Source organism: Macrobrachium rosenbergii, chromosome 45, assembly GCF_040412425.1.
Source record: "Macrobrachium rosenbergii isolate ZJJX-2024 chromosome 45, ASM4041242v1, whole genome shotgun sequence".
In the NCBI taxonomy this organism is placed as follows: Eukaryota; Metazoa; Arthropoda; class Malacostraca; order Decapoda; family Palaemonidae; genus Macrobrachium; species Macrobrachium rosenbergii.
Window position 1 is genome coordinate 25,806,298 of NC_089785.1, and position 15,937 is coordinate 25,822,234.

Consider the following 15,937-nt stretch of genomic DNA (forward strand, 5'->3'; position numbering starts at 1 on the left):
ATTATTTATGACCACAATGGAAGCTTTATTTTTCAGTGAAATCAGGTTATTCAGTGAATATTCTGATGATATCAAATAAATATAACATTTATTTTATACAATTGCAAACATTTTTTTATATATCTGAAGATTTGATAGAAATAAAATTACAAAATCACATGGAAAAAAGTTAAATTTCGTTTGAATACCACAAAAATTTCAAAATAATTAAAGTTGTGGGTTATATTTCAGGTCAATTTTTCGTAACTTGATATAGAAACAAAAATAAAAAAACAAAATAACAAAAATAAAAGACCGGTTTATTTATCAGCCCACCGGGGACAATAGTATAATCCCCAGGTAAGTGCTTACGTGTGCTGACTGAGAGATCTCTTAAATTAGGATATAATTATATAATATGATTTATTTACGTGTATGCTCATGTTTTGTAAGATGTTTTTAAAAAAAAAAAAAAACTTACGTAAAACAAGCATGACTTTGATAACATGACGTCATGCGCGTGCTTTGGATGGAAGACAACCCTGGAGTTTGATGTTGGGGCTCGTTTAGTTTTGCAAATAATGTGTAAGTGGGTAATAAATTGGGAATATCGCCAGATTTACGTTGAAAATTATATTAAAATTTATTAAAATATTTTATAAATTAGTTTATATGTATGTTTATTTATTAATTTTTTAGATTTATGTGATAAATCTAGGTAAATTAAGCAAAACATTGCCGCGAAACGCGACCAGGTTCCAAACAGATTTAGACGTCGTCTGCCCGACCGTGGAACACACGCACACAAACATGACCAGCCCCGTCCTCTACGTTTCCCGTTTTTGGCTCAATATCGGCAGGCAGACGAGGTTTAGGACCCTGTCTGCCACGAGGGCACAATTACCCGCCAATCACGCCCACCTGACGGGCGTAGGGCGCCTTTATAACGCCGGAGGAGACGGAAAACCGCCGAAGGATCCCGGGGACACCAGCAGCGCCCTCCATGTCGTCAATGTCCTGTCAAATGCCTCCAGAATATTCCCGGGAGTTTCGCCCGGGGGTCAGTGGCTCTGTCAGGGCCCCTGGGGGAATAATAGGTTTTTGTCTCAGGTTTGTGTCGATTTAGGGCGTTTTGTTTGTTCCGGGGGGGAGCTGTTTAGTGGGTGGGATGTGGGTTAGGTTAGGCGAGGGCGTGGACGTACCTTAAGCTAGGTGCCGGTAGCTGGCTCCATATTTATTATTATTATTATTATTATTATTATTATTATTATTATTATTATTATTCCCGTATTAATTCATGGGTATTATCATTGTTCGTGTAGTTATTATTACCAGATTATTATTATTTCCATAGTAATTTCTCTTTATTATTATTATTATTATTATTGTATTACCTTGTATTTATTGTTGTTATTATTATTAATCCCATATTTATTAATTTTTATTACTATTATTATTATTCCCGTATTAATTTATGGGTATTATCATTGTTCGTGTAGTTATTATTACCAGATTATTATTATTTCCATAGTAATTTCTCATAATTATTATTATTATTATTATTATATTGCCTTGTATTTATTGTTATTATTATTATTAATTCCATATTTATTCAGTTTTATTACTATTATTATTATTCCCTTATTAGTTCATCAGTATTATCATTGTTCGTATAGTTATTATTACCAGATTATTATTTCCATAGTAATTTCTCATAATTATTATTATTATTATTATTATTATTATTATTATTATTATATTCCTTGTACATTCTAGTTTAGGGTCTTCCTCAAAGTGAGAACCTAATTGCTCGCTGTCGCCATATTCAAGCGTAGGCTGACCTGAGTTGCCCTAATTTATTATTGTCATTGTATATTGTTTGTATTTTTATGTTTATGTCTTATGATAATGCTTTTAATAATAACCACCTTTTGTTTATGCTTCTATATTAATTCCCTGGTGGCTGGTATTAAACACGGTGCCCATTTTGCACGTAAAGTTGTAGTTACCGTGGTGGTAGCTTGCTGTTTTATGGTTCTGCTAACAGTAACCTGTGGCCGTTGCACCCCTTTGGCCTCAGGTAAATTTTCCAAGAAAATACAAGCAAACTAAAGTTGGAACTATTTTACAAACAAGTATCCCAGAGTGAACAGTACTCTTCATACTCTCTGCCATATGACTGACTACTTGTATGCCTTTGCAGTTCTCATACCATTGTGCAAAAGAGCCATGAAAGGCAACTGATCCATAAAACAGTTATATATCCTGTTCATTCTAACCCTTTGAACAGCAAGATGTAACCATTATGCATGAATGAATATGTATGTGTGATTCTACTTGCATAATATTACCTTTAAGTCTTGTAAGTATAGCACTGTACACAATTGCCATTTTCTCGACAGGTGACGGCACGAACGTACTGTTCGCAGCACGGGAGTGGAGAGGAAGGCGCCCCAAGTGGAGGGAATGGCAATGGACAGAAGGTTAGAGTTCTAGTTACAGTTTTGTCGACCTAGACGAGGCGACAGTTTGTGTCAAATTGTAATGGTAATGCAAGATACTGGTTTATGTTTATAAACATTTTTAGGAAGGTCACGTAAAAAGAGAATCAATTGAAGCTGAAAAGAAGCACCTTTTGCAAGCCAGCAGTTTGCAGACATTTAATATTTAAGGAGTTAGTTGTTGACACAGCTGTGTAAGGCACCATATAGTTTATTTACATAGTGTATTGTGGTTGTTTAGCAATTGCTTGTGAAAGCAGCCTTGTATGAGGTTTTTATGATATATACATATATTTTCAATAGGCCATGAGGCTGTGGACTCATTTAACAGACTTCAACATTGGCTTAACCAAAGAGCAGGATGAATTAGTTAGAGACAAAACTAAGCTTTTATAATCTGTAATTACTGTAATATATAACAATGTATAATATGCATGACAAAAAAGTAACCAACATGGAAAGGAATTGGTTCATATCAGGAGCTTAATCAGTACTTTGTTGTGGTTTTTACCAAAGAATGTTAACACTGTTATATTTGCTCACTGTCTTTATTAAAAAGAAAAAGTTTTGCTATTATGAACTGAGTTAATAACTCCTCTGGTTAACAGGGTGTTAGTAAGCCCTCTCTTATTAGCAGGGTGACGGAGATGACGGTCCAATGGTGATGAACCTTCCAGCCACAATGAGTGTGCCAGAGGTTTGGCCCAATGTACCTGTTATTGCTATCAACAGAAACCCAGTGTTTCCACGTTTCATAAAAATAATTGAGGTGAGTCTAGTATGCCATTTGAATTTTAGTTCTCAGTTATTATTCTTAATGAATTTGTATTTTCTTTGTGAAATTATTTATAAAATTAAAAAGAGGAATTAAAGGAGACAGGAATAAAATAAAACAAAGTTCTGCATTCACTTCAAAACATATTTGCGAGCATATTAATGGCCATGTTAAATGTATTATCATCAAGTTCTTGTAGCAGAAATTATTCATGTTGGCTTACAAATTGTTTGTGGCCCTCACAAGTTGAAATTTCAACTCCACAGATATCAGACAAAGAGCTTATGGACCTCATAAGGAGGAAAGTCCGGTTAAATCAGCCGTACGCTGGAGTTTTCATGAAGAAAAATGAGAGGTGAGTGTTTAGTGACTTGATTTTACTTCAGTACTCTTTCAGTGTGCTGTGACTTGATCGTTGATATGCAGAGGTTGAAAGAGTGTGTAGACGTGTACTGTATATTTTTATTAATAGGAGAATTTAAGCCAAGGTGCCCTATGTAACAGACGTGTGTAGATGCGTACTGTGTATTTTTATTAATCGGAGAATTTAAGCCAAGGTGCCCTATGTAACAGACATATACATAAAAATTGAAACATTTTGATGATTGTTTTTTTGTTCGTCAAAGCCGTGGACAATCTTTAAACCGTAGACTCATCAAAGAATATGTCATTATAGTTATCTATGAATGACTAGTTGTATAAAAATCATGTAAGAAATATCTATAAAAAGTTGAGTCATATTTTCTTTTTTAGAAATGATGTCATTTTCAGATTACTTTGCTCTGATATGTTTGAAAAACTGTGTGAATTTATAAATTACTCCACCCTGAAATTTTCCAGTGACGAGCGAGAGGTTGTCGACACAATAAGCGAGCTTCATTCCATAGGAACGTTCGTTCAGATCCACGAGTTGCAAGACATGGGCGACAAGTTGCGCATGATCGTCATGGCGCACCGACGCATCAGCCTCACGGACGTTTTGCACGACGAGCCGTTGGAAGAGGAGCGGATCTTGGCAGAAAAGGGACAGAGTTAGTAGAAGTTTGTTGGAAGTTTAAATCTGAGACCTTTTAGAATAAGCACAGCAAGACCTGTTTATCTCAGTAAAAGGGACTTCGACCTTCTATAAGATAGCTAGCGTGTTGATTCATACGGATTATTTCATATATGATGGACATCTCAGAAAGATACACTTAAACAGTCCTTCATTTGGCAGACCCTGGTAACATTTATAAACCGTTACCATAACATAAATTGTAGATAAGTGCTTCGACACTTTTGATACCATAAACTCATGAAAATGCAGTTCCCTAATAGCCTATGCAAAGCATGTCATTGCAACATTAATCTTTTTCTGTAATGTATTTTCATTATGAAATATCCCTTAGAGATGAAAAGGTCTACAGTGTATTCCATCTTGTGAGTTCTTTCGTGAAGTTATGGAATGTATTCATAAATTCGGTAAAATTCTGAGTTGAGGTGCTACCGTAATAAATGCGATAGTTGCAAGTGCAGCCAGAATAAATATGATATGATAATTATTGTTTGAAAGATGCATAACTTTCTTATGTCGGGACATCCACTACTTCAGACAGTTGCCATATTTTTCCATCGGCGGGAATTTGGCACAACTGAAAGGCATCTATATGTGCCTATGCCTCTTAGATTCCAATGACATTACATTGTTCAATCTCAACCACTTAGATTCAAATAGCATTTAAGTACAGTATGTCATCCTTAGAAAAACTGAAATTCTATATTCTTTAGAAATATTTAGTACTTATAGATAATTCCGTATGGCTTACAAAACTTGTCGGGGGAATGGCTAACTAAAGCAGGTATACTGTCTTAAGAATTAATAGAGATAATCGCTCAGGGGGAAATATGCCCAAGCAAATTGTAAATGTCTAGTACGCATAACAGGTAGAACTTGGGGGGTGGCCAAAACCAATGGTAAAAGTTAATAAGCTTAGGGAATTCCTGTGTACAAATGGGCATTTCAGTGTTCACTAGGCATTACTTAAAATTCTTTGCAGCCTCCCTTTGGTCCCTAGGTGCAACCCCTTTCATTTCTTTTACTTTATGTCCATTCATATTCTTTTTCTTCCATCGTACTTTCCATCTTCTCCTTAGAAATGTTTCGTAGTGCAACTGCTTTGAGGTTTTCCTCCTGTTACGCCTTTCAAACCTTTCTACTCTCAATTTCCCTTTCACTGCTGAGTGACCTCATAGGTCCTAGCACGTGGCCTTTGGCCTAAATTTTATGTTCCGTTCTATTCAGCTTCCAAGCACTATATAATTTCCAAAGGGTCTGATTAGCTTTAATGATGTTTGAGGTGGAGAGTATTGTTCTTCATGTCGTCCTGTGCATGGGGATGTAGAGCGACAATTACAATGATGTCTCTTTTAGCAAATGTCGAGCTACGACTACCACCCTTCAACACACCTTTTACAGTGACCCTCGAAGAGCCCCCGCACCCCGAGAACGAAGACAGCAAGCTCCGAAGGCTGCTGCGCAGGAGACGGAAGACGTCTGCTGATGAGGCCAAGGTACGTCTCTCCGGTCTGTGGGATCAGCGTAGCATTCGTTTTTGGTTAATTATTTATCCAGAACTTGTTTTGCTAAGTATAGTTATTCTTTTTTTGCTTTTTTTGTATATTAATTATAGTACAGGCACCACCCTACTCACAAATATTCAACTTACATTCAGAGGTACAAACAAACGGCAAATGGGATCGCAGATTAAAATTGCGTTCTAATTGCTCCCCTTTACCACCTGTAAGTTCAAATTTTGTTTTGCGCACCTACTCTGTACAAACAGTACTGTATGTACAGGGCATTATGTTTTAGGATGAAAAAATGTACACTACTCTGTTGATTTTATATCATACTGTACGTAAATATGCTTGAAGAGTGCAGTAACAATTCAACATACAGACGGCCATCTGGAATGTAACTTGTTTGTAAGTGGGGTGGTGCTTGTGCTTGTTTCACTAAATATAGTTAATCATTGCAATGCGTATTTCATTTTTCTTTAATTTAGGATATTTGATTGTAGGTCGATTCAGCATACGTCCCTGTAGCACTGAATATTATCTGTTTTGATTCAGCATATGTCTCTGTAGTGCTGAATATTATCTCTTTTGCTATTTCAGTTATGACAACTAGTTAAGGAATACCGTATTTGGAAATATTCCAGAAACGGTTGCCCTAGCTGCTGCTATTTTGTAAATACCGCATTTGAAATTGTTTCTAGAAGGTGTTGCCATAGCTACAGCTATGAATGATAGCTTTTATTGACTTCAGGCAGTAGGTAAAAAGGAATGAAAAGGAATCTTGACCAAGGCGTGAATTATGATTTGTGATTCGTTATTTATTATGAAAGGATCATTTGGTTTAGTGTATTGCATGTTTTGAAGGATGATGTGGTAATTCAAAAAATAATTTTGTGTTAAAAAAATATTTGCTCTTATGATACGGCTTCACTTGATTTTTGACAGGAAGTATTACCAAAGTGGGGAGATATTTTACATTTAATTTTGATTAATGGCGATTTGAAAAACTGTTAAGGGAAAGGTATACCCTTTAGAAACTCACATAACAAAAATTAATGTTAAAATGTACTGTTATGGTAGTTTTGCTTTGTCGTACTTTTTACATCCTCACCGTGAGCCTCTCTCCCCTTGACAGGCAGAAACCGTGCCAAGTTCAGAAAGCGCTGAGGGTGCCCCGACTGTGGACGCTTCCACGCAAACGCCTCCTCCTCCGAAGAGAGTCCTTCTAGCGCAGGTGGAAAACGTCACTCATGATAAGTTTCAGACAACAGAGGAAGTCAAGGTAGGCTGTTCGTTTTACTCTCTTCCATATTACGTGTTGTGTAGTTTCCGCCATCAATGCACCTTGCTTGGTGCATTGTAGGCATTACTTAATGTTCTTTGCAGCATCCCTCTGGCCCCTAGCTGCAACCCCTTTCATTCCTTCGACTGTACCTCCATTCGCGTTCTCTTTCCTCCGTCTCACTTTCCACCCTCTCCCAACTGTTGTTTCATAGCGCAACTGTGAGGTTTTCCTCCTGTTGCACCTTTCGAACCTTTTTACTCTCAATTTCCCTTCAAGCGCTGAATGATTTCGTGAGTCCCAGTGCTTGGCCCTTGGCCTAAATTTTATATTCCATTCCAAATAACAAACATCAGAGTGACCCATATATCAACGTTTACTCAGCAGGCATGTTAATTGTTTTGAAAGATGCACGAATCCTTTCGACAATTACAGTCGTATGGAATCAGCGAATTTTCTTCCTCCTAAGGAAATCAAGTAGAGTAAAGGATTTTATATATATATATATCTTCTTACTGTTACAGGCCTTAACGCAAGAAATAATCAAGACAATTCGTGACATCATCGCCCTTAATCCTCTGTACCGGGAGAGCGTCCAACAGATGATTCAACACGGACAGAGGGTTGTCGACAACCCGGTGTATTTGGCAGACCTAGCGGCCTCCCTAACGTCCGCCAATTCCTACGAACTGCAGCAAGTATTGGAGGAAACTCAGGTAGGTTGCCATTTCAAAGTGGTATACTCTAGGACGATTTTCAGTTCAGTTTCAGTTTTATTCAGTGGAATGAGAATACAGTGGTGTATAAGTCTTTTTGGCTTCATTTGGCTTGCCTGCCCAATCAGGCTTTATCACAGTAAGGGAAAGATTGGTGAAGACATCCACAATAATGTCGATGTCAATATATATCAATAACATGTCCGAAACAAGAACTTTCGAGAGTCTGCTCGATCTCCTTCTCGGACTGAAAGGGAGAATTGAGCAGGTTCTTGAAAGTTCTTGTTTTTAGACATATTTTTACATATATTTACACTGACTATTGTGAATAAAAAAGAAGCTTGGTATATGATTCAGCAGAGTGACAATTTCAAGATTTTCTCCTTTCCGTAGTGACCTTCAATTTCATGCCGTCTTTCAGATTCCCAAGCGATTGATGATGGCGCTCTCGTTACTGAAGAAGGAATATGAGCTAAGCAAACTGCAGGCCTCAATTGCAAAGGTTAGTAATGTTAGCTTTGTTTTATACATACTTTGATTAAACAAAACTGATAAGTAAATGTATTGCTCTTTATTGTCTCCTCACGAACAAGTTTCTTTGCTTTTACTTCGCAGGAAGTCGAGGAGAAAGTCAGGTCGCAGCACAGGAAGTATATGCTTCAGGAACAACTGAAGGTGATCAAGAAAGAATTGGGCATCGAAAAGGAGGATAAAGACGCCATCGAGGAGAAGTTCCGTGCGAGATTGAAGGTAAAGTTTTCGTCTTTTTTTATTTGGCTCTCAAATGCATCCACCCATCTGCAAAGAAACTTTAGAATATGAAAGCTGAGGTGATGCTATTCTAGGTAGAGACAAGGTTATTGATTGGGGGATATATCGGGTGCCACACATTTACGAATAGAGGAGAAGAATCTGGCAATCATATGCATTTCAAGTATTACCGTATACTGTACAGTCATATACATTTCAAGAATTATCATATTCGTTTCAAGAGTTACCACTGAGAATACGTTAATGATTACATGTTTAAAGGGTAAAAGTTTTGGCCTAGTTTATCACAAAAACTGATCTTTCAGGAATGGGTATCGCATCAGGCTATCAGTGTTATACGGTATAAGACAACAAAAGATTTACAAGGTTCCTCATGAAACACCAGTGGGTTCAGCCTAAGACCAATGCCGAAGCTTTATAAAAGAATTATGGAATTGTACTTCAATGACACTCCAATTCTTTCCAGGAAAAAGAGGTCCCTAAGGCCGTGCAGGACGTCATTGATGAGGAACTGAATAAGCTGAGCTTCCTCGACAACCACTCGTCAGAATTCAATGTCACCAGAAACTACCTGGACTGGCTGACGATGCTTCCGTGGGGAATCACCTCGCAGGAGAATCTCGACCTAGAAACGGCCCGCAAGATTCTAGACGAGGACCACTACGGAATGGAGGATGTCAAGAAGAGAATATTAGGTCAGTTTGCTGTTGATGCTGATTTTTGGAATTCTATTTTGTGATTTGTGAAGTCAATTTTATTGTTTTGTTTCCAACATTGATTTTAATCGTCTTATTGGGTTTTCGTGTTAATTTTGAAGGGAGTCAGGCGTATGTTTCAATCTATCAAAATAGATCTTGCGATGTGTAATTCTTGTTGCAGAGTTTATCGCTGTTGCACAACTTCGAGGCACAACGCAAGGGAAGATTCTCTGCTTCCACGGCCCGCCAGGTGTTGGCAAGACCAGCATAGCACGGTCAATTGCCCGTGCCCTGAATAGAGAGGTAATGGTTACAGTTTTGGATATACTTGATAGCGTCTACTCTTGCCTACTGATTTGTATAGAATTTATTTAACAGTTTCACCATCTGTCAGTAACTAAAGGTAGATTAGGTTGATTTTAAAAATTAAAATATCTCTTATTTATAGTATTTCAGATTCAGCGTTGGAGGCATGACAGACGTAGCAGAGATCAAAGGTCACAGAAGGACGTATGTTGGAGCAATGCCAGGGAAATTGATTCAGGTTTGTAAGAAATCAGTTTGTAATATTTATTTGCATGTATTTCACGATCGATAATGACATCCATTCTAACGGAACAAGCCAGATGACTGCCATGCCCGCGTAAGCCATAACATTGTGGCAAACAGCAGGAAGAAATTCAGCTACGTAAAATAAGTAAAAACAAGATACAATTAATATATATTTAGCATCTAAAATATAGGATAAGTAAACAATACCTAAAAAGCAAATTAGCATAGATAGGAACATTTACTGTACAGCACTTAGAAGATATTATGCCACTTACCAAAAAGTTTCCAAAAAAAATATAAATCATGAATGTTAAAGAACTAAAAGAGCCGCGATGGCCAGGTCGGTAGAGCAGCAGCTTCGGACTTCATAGAGGTCTGTGGCGCGGGTTCAGACCCGCAGCCGACCAGTCAGAGAGGCGGACACTTTGCCATCCGTGTAGACACCCCGGGATTATGTATGTAATCAACGGATAGGTTTGCTAAAAGCAAATGGGTGTTACAGACTAATACACACACAAACAAAGCCACTCCAACATCTTCTAAAAACGTAACAGACACCTCACACTTCTCGAACTGTCGATCTGACCGCTCAACTCTCCTCGCTGCTGGGAGAAAGGGAGCTGGTGATTTGGTACGATACATGTACATGCGCTAACAGGGTCTAAGCGATGTCGGGCAGGGCAGCCGATCGAGACTACGGTCTACCCCAAAGCCAAATCAAAGTCTTTCAAAGAAGGCATCGTGCTTAACCCGTACAAAAAATGGGAAAAAGCCTTTAAAAAGAAGAAGAAGAAGAATGTGAAAGAACTAAAGAAAAGAAAATGGTGCAGGTAAAATTTAAACTTAGGAGAAAAAGAGCCCGGTAAATTTCAGAAAGCAGTTTAAGGCACGAAAGCAACGTACAGACAGAATAAGTCCAGTTTAATCTCTTCAAAGAATCATGTCTTGATCCCTCTTGACCGACGAAAGCCCTTCGTTTGTTTCAGTGCCTGAAGAAGACCAAGACGGAAAATCCCGTCGTGCTGATCGACGAGGTGGATAAGATCGGCAAGGGCTATCAGGGAGACCCGTCTGCTGCGCTGCTCGAACTCCTCGATCCGGAACAGAACGCCAACTTCCTCGACCACTACCTAGACGTCAACGTGGACCTTTCCAAGGTATGTGAAATGAATAAGGATTTGCTTTCGAGTTTGAGTAATTCAGGTGTTCATATTGAGATTATTCTGTGAAGTAAATGCAGGTTTTTTGTACTTATTTCGATGTCCTGTACCTCTTATTTATTGTGTAATCGTCTCTTATTACCTTAATATTATTATTTTAATTTTTAATAAAATTTCACTTTATACATTTGCTCTCAGACTGCTCCCAGTGCTAGGCTTCTAGTCCAGACCTGTCATTTCATCCAAATCCTTCAAGGCCAGCCCTATGAGAGTTGATAGTCGGCTCAGTGGTCTGGCTAAACTTTTTCAACATAATAATAATGATATCCAGCATAGGTTTTGACAGGCAGGCATCAGAAAAAGTATTGCTCCTTCTTTCATTCCAGGTGTTATTTATTTGCACAGCCAATGTGCTGGACACCATACCAGAACCCCTACGCGATAGAATGGAGATGATCGACGTCTCCGGGTACGTGGCGGAAGAGAAGCTGGCCATCGCAAACACCTACCTCATTCCGACCGCACAAAAGCTCTGCGGAATTTCCCCTGAAAAGGCAAGTGCTTTACACGTCATCGTGTTTTGCGCAGGTCGATGTTGTATGTAAGCTTTTGTTTCATGTTTTTCTTTATTTCTGACTCCGTAGGGGGTTAGTGCCAGCAGTGCATCTCACGCAGTACACTGTAGGCATCGTTTAAGGTTCTTTGCAGCGTCCCCTCGGCCCCTAGGTGCAACCCCTTTCGTTCCTGTTACTGCACGTCCGTTCTTATTGTCCTCCGTCTTACTTTCCACCTTCTCCTAAGAATTGTCTTCGTGCAGTTGCGAGTTTTCCTCGTGTTACACCTTTTAAACCTTTTTGCTTTCAATTTCCCTTTCAGCACTGATTGACCTCATAGGTCCGGTCCCAGTACTTGGCCTTTGGCCTAAATTTTATATTCATCCTTTATTTTTTTAACCTACTACAGTAAAATAAATAATCTCTTACAATGAAACCAGAGGTATTATTTTAGCATTATTATTAACTTCATGGCTTATTAACTGAAAGAGTTTACAGATTGCTTTAGGGACTGACAAGGGAGTCGAGGAATGAATAAGATAGTTTTAGAAGTGATTCATTATGTATTTCATTTTGAACGTAAAGTTCATTTGAGGTTGCATGCAGTGTTGATTACATTTTTCTAATTCGTAATTTTCAACAGCTGACATTTTAAACATCAGGCTCATTTCACCTGGCTGTGTACAGTATTGGTCACGTGTTTCTAATTTGAGAATCTCAACAGCTGAAACTAGAAGACAAGGCAATTGACCGGCTGATAAGACAGTACTGCCGTGAGAGTGGCGTGCGACACTTGCAGAAACTCATCGAGAGGATAATGAGAAGGGTAGCGTACAACATTGCCAGCGGCGAGACGGAGAACATCAGCGTCGAGGCGGACAACCTGGAGACGTTTGTCGGGAAACCGAAGTTCAGTCACGATCGGATGTACGATACCACGCCTCCAGGCGTCGTTATGGGCCTAGCGTGGACTGCTATGGGTATGTCTCGTGTGCTTGTTCGTAGTCGGGAATACCCGCTCTATTTTAATGTGTTATCTTCCTGGTTTGTCGTCTGCTTCCCCCATAGTGGGATAGTGCCGTCAATGCACTTCACGCGGTGCGTGTAGTCATTACTTTTGCTGTACCTCCAGTCATATTCTCTTTCTTCCATCTTACTTTCCACCCTTCCTAAACGGTTGTTTCATATGCAACTGCAAGGTTTTCCTCCTGTGACACTTAAATCCTTTTTACTCTCAGTTTATTTCAGCACTAATGACCTCATAGATCCCAGCGCTATCCCTTGTTTTGTTAATATTTATTTATCCTTATTATGAAAGTTTATCTTTTTTTTGTTTATCTTTTGTTTTTATCACCATCATCATCATCATTATGAAACGTTCTAACCAGACAACTAAGTTACATTTCTTATATTTAATAAATATCACTTGTAATAGGCCGACAGGTTTTTGAATCTAGGTAACTGGGTGAATTTTAAAACAAAAAGTGGCCTCCCTGTATTGTCAAAATGATTAAAAACATGAAAATGAAATTTGATTTTGTATATTATATAGATGGTTTTGGGTAGACATTATTGGAGCTCTTCTGCACTGGTACTTTTGCTTGGGTATTGTGTATGGTTATTTGACAATATTGTGTGGAATAAGACAGGTCAGCATTGTAAATTGATTGTTCTGTGGCATGGTTTGACTTTCAAACAAGTACCCTCAGGAACGAATCTTAATTTGCAGGCGGTTCGACCCTGTATATTGAGACGACCGGTCGCGCCGTCGAAGGAGACCGAGAGGGCAGCTTTGAAACAACTGGCCACCTGGGCGACGTCATGAAAGAGTCTACGAGGATCGCATATACCTACGCAAAACAGTTCGTAGCTGAAAAACTTCCGGGGAACACTTCGCTATTGAAATCTCACATTCATCTTCATGTTCCAGAGGTAACGTTAGTGTTTTTGCCGCATGTACCTTCTACGGTTCTCGTAAAGGTAAATTTTCTTTAAACAATTTCGGTACATCTCTGAAGCTCAGTGTTGGAACAGGTTTGTCATGGACAGAAATGTCTTTGTCATTTTGCTCACAAGAGCAGAGTTAAACATTGCCAGACAAACGTGTTTTGTTCACCTCGAAAATATGGCAAGCTTGGAAGACCATACCTTGTGATTCATTCTGAATTTTTTTGCGTAAGCCTTGCTAGTTTAATTTTTGGCAGAATACAAATATCCTTGAAACCCCAAAACCCTGTCAGTCTAGAAAATGGCAGAACCTTCCATCCTTAGGTAATTGTATGGTTCTCCCATATGTTCTTTGAATGCCAGACATTTTATAAAAGCATTTTAACCAAGAGTTTCCATTCTCATTAAAATTTGCAGAGTAATTCCCGCAAGCAATATTGAAAGCTATTTCCCTTTACATATTGTGGATTACATCCATCTCAGTTGCTACAGTTGACCCCTTACATACTGAAGTGGAGAATCTACTTCGTTGTACAGTATACTAGGCTTGTGTTTGGTAGAATACCCAGTGTATCGTACGGACATAACGTACGTTTAATTCTAACATTGCCGTGTTGCTGGTATCACATTATGTAAGTTACAGTATTAAAATGAAATCACGAGAGGAAGGGTAGTAATTTGTAGAACAGGGGATGCGTTAAATTAAGTATCTTTTAAAAACAGGAATTAATTTAAGGATAGAAAGGTATTAAGAAGGAGATGAAGCCACGAAAACTGTCAAGAATATATGAAGACCTGAACTAATGACCAGGTTGTGGGTTGGGACCTTGACAACTGCTGACTACCAAAGTACCTTGATAATAGATGAATGCAGGATGTAATTCTCATTGATATTGCACAAGTATACCCTGTAAGCGCGTTGTCGTCCTCACCCAACAGGGAGCAACACCAAAGGACGGCCCGAGCGCAGGTGTGACCATCGTGACGGCCTTAGTGTCGCTCGCCCAGGGAAAACCAATCCGACAGAACATAGCGATGACCGGGGAGTTGTCGCTGACGGGTAAAGTTCTTCCAGTGGGGGGAATCAAGGAAAAGACAATTGCGGTAAGTATTTTAAGGGTTGGTATTTTTATGCTGTTGTTTGGGATAAGTTTGTGATTGCCTAGTTACGTTTCTAGATCTCATGGTTTGCTAGAAGGTTTCTGCTTCGATAAAAGTGGAAATTGGAGGAGAGAAAGCTAAATTGAAAGAGACCTACTGTAACCGAAGAAAAATAAGGGGCAGAAACCCTTAAACAGGTCAATCTATTCTTTCATACTTAAAGAGGAAAGAAAATTAAAGGTATTGGACAGCCAAGCTGAAAGAGACCTACTGTAGTAGAAGAAAAATAATTTGCAGAAACACTGTACAGATCAATTCATGTGTTTATGCATCCAGTATACCTTAGTAACTCTCGTGGAACCAAAGGCTAATGTGTTTTACTTCTGTTTATCACAGGCAAAGCGTGTCGGAGTGAATTGCATCATCTTACCGGAGGAGAACAGGAAAGACTTTAGCGATTTGCCCGAGTTCATAACGGAAGGTTTGGAAGTCCACTTCGCTAACCAGTACGCCGACGTCTATAAGGTTGCCTTTCCCGAATAACTCACGACACGAGAGTATGTACAGAAGCCTCCTATGTAAAAATTACTTTTCATCTCTAGTTGTGAATAAGAAGAATTATATTTTGTCATAATGTTACGCAGCTTGTGATATATATGGTCGGATGTGCGAGTGATATTAGTGTTAATAAATGTTTTAGTATTGTTCATTATCATACCTCTGGCATTTTTATTCAAGACAAGGTTATTAGTTCTAGTTGCGTACAAGCGGGTTTAATGAACCTAAGTCGTGCTTCATAAAATTATGCCGAACTTCTGGATGTGGCATTACTTTATAAAGGTAGAAATATAATTACCACAAAAGGGGTCTTGGTTAGATATAACAGAATGATCTTCCAAGCACTGTGTGCCACCATCAGTGACGTTTTGTGTTGGTCTTGCCGAGAGATACGAGGAAAGATTAGTTCTCTTTTGCAGATTGAGACGACTCTAACAACCAGTCTGCGACTGGATGTCATCTGATCATAGGTGGCTCAGTCAGTCAAATTTTGTCACTGTTATGGCCTAATATACTACCAGATCTTTTTGTGGTCCAGTTATATATGCTGATATTGCATTGACAAGTTGATTTGATTCCCTCTAAAGTTCACCAAGAGATTGCCTGGTAATTGCTGTTATCATTATTTTAAGCTATCCATGTTTTATCTGTTATGGTACTCATTCTGGTCTCATTTTGAAGCAGATTACTTGTACTTCATTGTGGTATATTAGAAAAAGGCAAATAAAAAAAACAAAGGGTCAAATGAACAAGTTGAAATGCACTTGATAGGTGCTTTGTGAGTGAC

The 15,937-nt window shown here is 38.7% G+C and overlaps 1 protein-coding gene across 4 annotated transcripts; it reads left to right on the plus strand.

The window, feature by feature from the left end:
* The first annotated feature begins 738 nt into the window (after positions 1-738).
* LOC136829809 (lon protease homolog, mitochondrial-like) lies at positions 739-15,309 on the plus strand. 4 transcript variants are annotated; one of them, XM_067088755.1, is made up of 19 exons: positions 739-1,089; positions 2,382-2,462; positions 3,115-3,249; positions 3,522-3,610; positions 4,096-4,286; positions 5,666-5,805; positions 6,947-7,093; positions 7,618-7,809; positions 8,231-8,311; positions 8,425-8,559; positions 9,047-9,275; positions 9,460-9,581; positions 9,727-9,822; positions 10,817-10,987; positions 11,377-11,544; positions 12,269-12,524; positions 13,274-13,476; positions 14,431-14,595; positions 14,989-15,309. In XM_067088755.1, the coding sequence occupies exons 1-19, from the start codon at positions 790-792 to the stop codon at positions 15,133-15,135; spliced, it is 3,048 nt and encodes a 1,015-aa protein (XP_066944856.1). In that variant the 5' UTR covers positions 739-789; the 3' UTR covers positions 15,136-15,309. The 4 variants fall into 4 exon arrangements, with proteins under 4 accessions (XP_066944856.1, XP_066944859.1, XP_066944858.1 ...); XM_067088758.1 differs by having other exon boundaries at positions 751-1,089; positions 5,711-5,805; XM_067088757.1 differs by having other exon boundaries at positions 755-1,089; positions 3,118-3,249.
* Positions 15,310-15,937: the final 628 nt, after the last annotated feature.